This window comes from Sturnus vulgaris, chromosome 1 (assembly GCF_052056855.1).
Source record: "Sturnus vulgaris isolate bStuVul1 chromosome 1, bStuVul1.hap1, whole genome shotgun sequence".
Taxonomy (NCBI): Eukaryota; Metazoa; Chordata; class Aves; order Passeriformes; family Sturnidae; genus Sturnus; species Sturnus vulgaris.
Window position 1 is genome coordinate 24,285,933 of NC_142243.1, and position 6,000 is coordinate 24,291,932.

A 6,000-nucleotide genomic window follows, 5' to 3' on the forward strand; every position below is an offset into this window, starting at 1 on the left:
GTTTTCTATATATTCCTGTGCACTGATTACTGTAACATCTGAACATTTATCCTAAATAATTCAAGAAAAGTAAGCAAATAAAGCATTTGTCAGTCTCACTGTTAAACTTCAGAATTTGCATTCATGGGAATGCTACAAATTAACTACTGGGAGAACAAAACCCTCATGATTTATTAACAGTAGCATTTACCCACCACCATTCTTCTTCCTACTGCAGGCCTGACAAGAGGACCACATTAGGTTAGCATTTCCACGAAGGTCAGGCCCATGGTGTAACCAAGAGTTATGACCAGGCCATCTGGTGGCCTCCTATTCCAGGATGTCGCCTACACTTCTATCACCTTTTGATATGAACTATCGGGGTACGCCTGCAATTGCATTCCAAATTTCTGAGGTGGTAATTGTTCTGAAAGACTAAGGAATTCAGAAAAGTCATTGATTTCAATATGCTATGATTTCTGCCTGCTCAGTAGGCTGTTCTTCCTAATTTCTCATTTTCATAGCTTAGACTGTCACTAAAATAACCGACATTTAAAAGACATTTTGGCTGTTTGTGTTGCAACTGTAACAACATTTAGATACAGATTCAAATTCCTATAGAGGTAATCAAAACTAACAACTCTCTCCCTTCCTCTAGAAGTCTACACTTACAGTGACTGCTGTAAAATTATCACTCTCTATTCAGGAAGAATCCAAAAGCTCTTTAGATACTGAAAAAAACAGATACTCTTGTCTAGGTTTTAAATAATTTTTTCTTAGTTTGATTGGAAAGAATCTTTCTTCTAAAAAAGGGTTTTACTTCAGTGACTGCAATTCCTGAAGTACTTTATTAATAAAGTTCTAACCAAATCTAAAAACATTGAGGAGCAAAAATAAGCCTCTTTACACACTGAACAGTTATATCTTCTGTCATAAAGCTGATTTCTTATTGTCTGGCTTTAGGACCTCTTAGATGTCTCCATGTACTGCCTATAAATAATGTATTTCTGTAATGAAAAGCATATTAATGGAACAGCTACCTTTCCCCTCCTGTAATTACTTATTCAAGTAAGTACCTATTGACAGCAGATTGTATGTATTGACCTGGCTCAGATTAGTAGTATAGGCAGCATCTTCATAGGCAGACAGATATCCAGAGGCTCTCTGAAGGAAATCTGCTTCTCTGCCCTTATGATTGCACCCACAACAGGAAAAAGCCAGGTGTGCTGTGGTGTTAGTCTGAAAACATTGTACCCTCTGTGAAATGTTCAGCCTCCTTGCACAGGGTGCGGCTGAGCACAGGAGTGCTGCCAACAGCACTTCTGCTGTCAACAGCAGGACAAGTACAGGGATCTGGTTCAGCCTCCTGGATCCCTGCCCCAGCCAGTGATTTCACAGCTGTTTTAAATGGGCATGTCTGGAGCCCTGAACAAAGGGGGCATTCCCAGCATATTCTTCATCACCTAGCACACACCAGTGGAAATGATCCCATACCAGTCCTGGGCAGTACATACATTTCAGTGAACTATTTTTGTGGGTTTTGAGCCAGATGACCCAATCCACAGTATCACTGTACAAATTATTCATCAACAAGGGAGGCAGCACATAATCCCTAGCTGTGCAAGGGCTGGAGAATGCTTTCTGGCAGCAGAGCAGCCTTATGACAAATTAATGTGACCACATAACCACAGCTTGCAACGTGAGAACTAATGAGCTTCTTCCCCATTTTGACCCATTTATAAGGAAAGGAGAATACAACTCCATTGCTCTACAACTCCTTGTTCCTGAGATGAAACAGGGGTTCCAGGGACAACATGGGCACTGCCAACTAACTCTAAGTGCAGAAATACAGGGCAAAAACACTGGTTACAGTCACCTGAACAACGTTTCAATAACCACTCTCTCTGCAGATACACAATATGGGAGCAATTCACTGCACTGCCAAACTAATATGACAGACAGCTCTACTAGTGTAATTTAGCAAACTTCTAGGAAGTCTGTTACTATAAAGCTAGAGTCAAAGAACACCTAACCAGTTTCTAGTAGAAATGCTTAATCCTATATGAAACTTCTCACAGCGAATTCCCATGTTTTCCTAGCAGTGGAGCATCATCAACTTACATTTGAGAGTCAATACCTTCAATCTGAGTACTATACTAGACCCTTAGAAGCAACTGAAACCACTCTTTCAACATTTAATTTCTTAATTCTTGTGAAATCCCTGGATGTTGAAATAATGATTTGCCTCAAGGAGGATAGGGAGAACTGAGAGGCAGACGACCCTTCTGACTTCTAACAGCAGCTATCCTCCTCCAGAAACCCTTTTTCATAAATTTTTAAGAAATGCAAAAGGCATAAGTCAACTTTCTTCTGCAGATAAGTGCTACAACACAAATGAGAAAAACTAATCCCTATTAGCTAAGGAAAACTAAAAGAAATCTATTTACAAGTTCTGTGCTGCTTGTCATGTGCCATTTTGTCTGTAAGGTGTCTCTTGCCTTGTTAAGTAATGAGGTACTGCAGAGTTTATTTAAGATCAGGATTCAAAAGGATGGATTTCCATGCTGGGCAATGGGTCATCTTGGAGCCAGCAGATGAGGTTGGAAGTTCTTTACTTAGGGAGAATAGAGGGGAGTTCAGGTGAGTTCCTGGGACAGCTTCATTCAGATCAGGAACATACTACAAATCTCTACCTTGCCGTGGAATAGGATAAATTTTATATAGATATCTCTTAAAAGAATGTATCTGAACTAAAGTCTATGCCTCCTTTTTTGCATCAGTTTCAAACCACGTATTCTTTGGTTTTACCTAATGAAATCTTACTGAGTCCAACATTAGAAAGGTCTAAGTGGAAAAGTTATCATGAAAAACCTTAAGACTTCTTCCCTTACCCTGTAGCCTGGAAAGGAGTTGTGGATTAAGCTCACAACTCAGTTTCTAGAAGGTCGTTTAGTTGACCTTTTAAAAATACATTATTTCAGTTGATACAGAAAGCTTATTCTAAACTGCCCTAGCTCTTGCTTGGCTGCTATTCCACAATCGGTCATGGAGGGGAAGGTGGAAGAGGTAGGAAAAATTTCCACATAAGGGGAAAGCAGCATCTTGCATCTAACAAATGAACTTTTATCCTCACATTGAACAACGTCACACTTAGGTTCTTACCACATCTTTAATATATCCAGTGCCTCATGTCAATTCTGCAGCCAATAAACTATGACAAGTATGGTGATAAGTAAAAGAAGCACTAGGGGGGTACCTAGATACTATTTAAGAGGATATAGAGCAGACTGCTTGCAGATAACACACCACTGACTGCTCAGAACTCAAAATAACCCAAACAGTTTTCTTGCTCTTAAATTACTCTTGGTGTAACAAGTCTCACAAAGGCAGTCCTGTGGCTGGGCTTCCATTAAGTGTTAGTTGTTTGATGTATTTCACTGTGAAGAAACTTGTGGGTGAAAAACCTGCCTACCGCATGAAAGCTATTATTTAGCTTTTAGGAACCAGGATCAAGACTTTTTCTAAATTCCTAATTCCGGCCCAGTTGGACTAAATGGTCAAGATGGGAAATAAGGGAGAAGAGGGGCAACACAAAAGCCACCCCCGTTCTCACAACAGCCCATCCCTGGCGTCAGGCACCAGGTCGAGGGAGCTGAGGAGCGCAGCGGGCCCGGCCCAGTCCCCAGGAGCGGAGCCTCCCGCGCCATCCAGCGGCTCTGAGCCAGGCCTGGCTGCCGGGCCCTCCCGGCAGTCCCGCTCCGGCCTCACCCGCCGCCCCCGGGCCCCTCAGAGCGGGCCCCGCCGCGCCCGCCGTGCCGGGAGGGGCTGTGGCGGTCCCGGGGCGGAGGCTCCCAAGCCGCCATCCCTGCGCCGCCTGTGGAGCGTCCTCCGGGAGCCGCCGGAGCCGCGGAGATGCTGGGACAGCCCTCCCCACACTGACGGGGGGCACGGAGCAGCGGGAACGGGGCGCGCAGAGAGCCGCAGCCGAAGGGCGAGGCGAGGCGGGGCGGCGGCTCCGCCGGGAGGGGACGCGAAGCCCGAGCAGAGGGGGCAGCGCGGCGCAGACCGGCCGCTACCGGCGGGGCCCGCCACCGCTCGCCGCGGGGAGACGCGCCGTGACCGACCTGTCAGCAGGAGCGTGGTGAGGGCGCTGTGCGGCCACGGCCCCGCCGCGCAGCACCGCATCGCTCCCCGCTCCTCCGCCTGCTGCTGCCGACACCACCGCCGCCGCATCCTCTATGCCGCCAAGTACCGCTACTCCCGCCGCCGCTGCCGCCGCCTCACCCCGCGGCGGCCGCAGCATCCTCCCCTTCCCGCCCCGCTCCTCCCCGCCCCGCCCCGGCGGCCGTCTCCAGGCAGCACAGCCGGGAAATGCCGGGCATGCCGGGAGGAGCTTCTCGCCGCCATGGCAGGGTGGGCACGGGTTTCGGTGCGGGCCCCGCAGGGAGCGGGCTCCGCGGGACACGGTTCCTCTCAGGGCGGGAGCAGAGCTGCTGTGGCCCCCGGCGGGGGCTGCCCTGCCCTGTCCTGCGGTGCAGATGTAGCGGGGCGAAGCCGTGGTGCCCCGGGTGGAGAGGTCGAGGCAATGGCTGAGGTGCCTCGCCCAGCCCTGCCCAGCCCAGCCCAGCCTAGCCCTGCCCTGCCCAGCCCAGCCTAGTCCCGCGCCCTGCCTTGGAGACCCGTCAGGGCAGGGCGGCCTCGCACACCTCACAGGCCTGCCTGGTGCACGCCAGTGTGCCGTGCTCTTGAAAACATCGTGGCGAAAGCCCTCGCAACAGCAGCTTTTTGAACATCTTAACCCATCAGACTGAAGGGGAATCAGCAGAGGGTCAGAAAGATGATTACGAGTCTGGAGCATCTCTCTTATGAGGAGATTGTAGGAACTGGGCCTCTTCAGTCTGGAGAAGACTGAGAGGGGATCTCATCACTGCATATAAATGTCTTAAAGGCGGGTGCCGAGAGAATAGTGCCAGGCTCTGGTGCCCAGCGACAGGATGAGGAACAATGGCCAGAAATTAAAACACAAGAAGTTTTACCTCAACACAAGCAAGAACTTTACACTGAGGGCACAGAGCACTGGAACAGGCTGCACAGGGAGGCAGGCTATGGACTTTCTGCAGATGTTCAAAACCCACCTGGACACACTCCTGTCTCTAGGTGACTTTGCCTTGGCAGGGGGTTGGACTGGATGATCTCCAGATCTTCCAAAATTAACAATTCTGTAATTCCGGGACACCAGCAGTAGGGCAGGACAGGACACCTTGCAGGCTTGCTTGGTGTGTGCAGATGTGGTGTTCTCTTGGAAGACATCACAGCAAAAGCCCTTGCAACTGCAGTTTTCTGAACAACTTACTGTATTTTAAGCCTATATCCTTACTCCACACCAAGCTGTTTTTCAGCAGCTGTTCCTGCAGCTGGTGGAGTTGTGAGTGGGCTATCTGGAGGAGTTGGTCAGGGTCCCAGCTCCAGGCTCACCTGTGCAGAGAGGTTCGCATCCAATTTCCTGTGTTTTCAGGTCTGACCATTCATTCCATGCTGTCTCACTTCCACTGTCTGCATTATGCTTTTTGGAGTCATTATTGATTTTTGACTATCATTTAATGTCTGTGCAATAGCCCAAAAGCTATGGCAGTCTTTGCTGAGCTGTGAAAGCAAATCTCCCTGTGGAGGATGGAAGAATATTGTCAAATGTACTTCTTGGCAATGGTGATGTATTTTGAGAGTAGGTGTATGTATATGTCATATATAACTGCTTAAGACACAGTGCTATGTAAATACTGCATTTTCTTTCGGGGAACTACTCTCTCTCAACTTTCTGAATGGTTTAGAGTAGTCCCTGTATTGGAACTACATATTCCTATACATACTATACACAATTAAAGCCCCATCTCAACAAATAGATCAGTTTTTATTTTATTTTCTCATTCTAGTGGACTGTCATGTCAAGACAATTGCAGTGTCTTCCATTATCCATGGAAATAACCTTCCTTCATTTTGCACAGAGAATTTTGATTTCTCATG

At 47.9% G+C, this 6,000-nt stretch overlaps 1 protein-coding gene across 15 annotated transcripts in view; it reads right to left on the minus strand.

Annotated features, from left to right (window-relative positions):
• SGCE (sarcoglycan epsilon) overlaps window positions 1-4,288 on the minus strand; it is a 32,753-nt gene extending 28,465 nt beyond the window's left edge. For 10 of the 15 annotated variants that reach the window (XM_088161780.1, XM_088161777.1, XM_088161757.1 and 7 more), the window contains exon 1: window positions 4,104-4,227. In XM_088161780.1, the coding sequence (XP_088017906.1) occupies window positions 4,104-4,212 (109 nt within the window). In that variant the 5' untranslated portion in view covers window positions 4,213-4,227. Of the gene's footprint in view, window positions 1-4,103 lie in introns of all 15 variants that reach the window. The other 5 variants (XM_088161837.1, XM_088161827.1, XM_088161845.1 and 2 more) reach the window with 3 other exon arrangements.
• Between the last annotated feature and the right edge of the window lie 1,712 nt (window positions 4,289-6,000).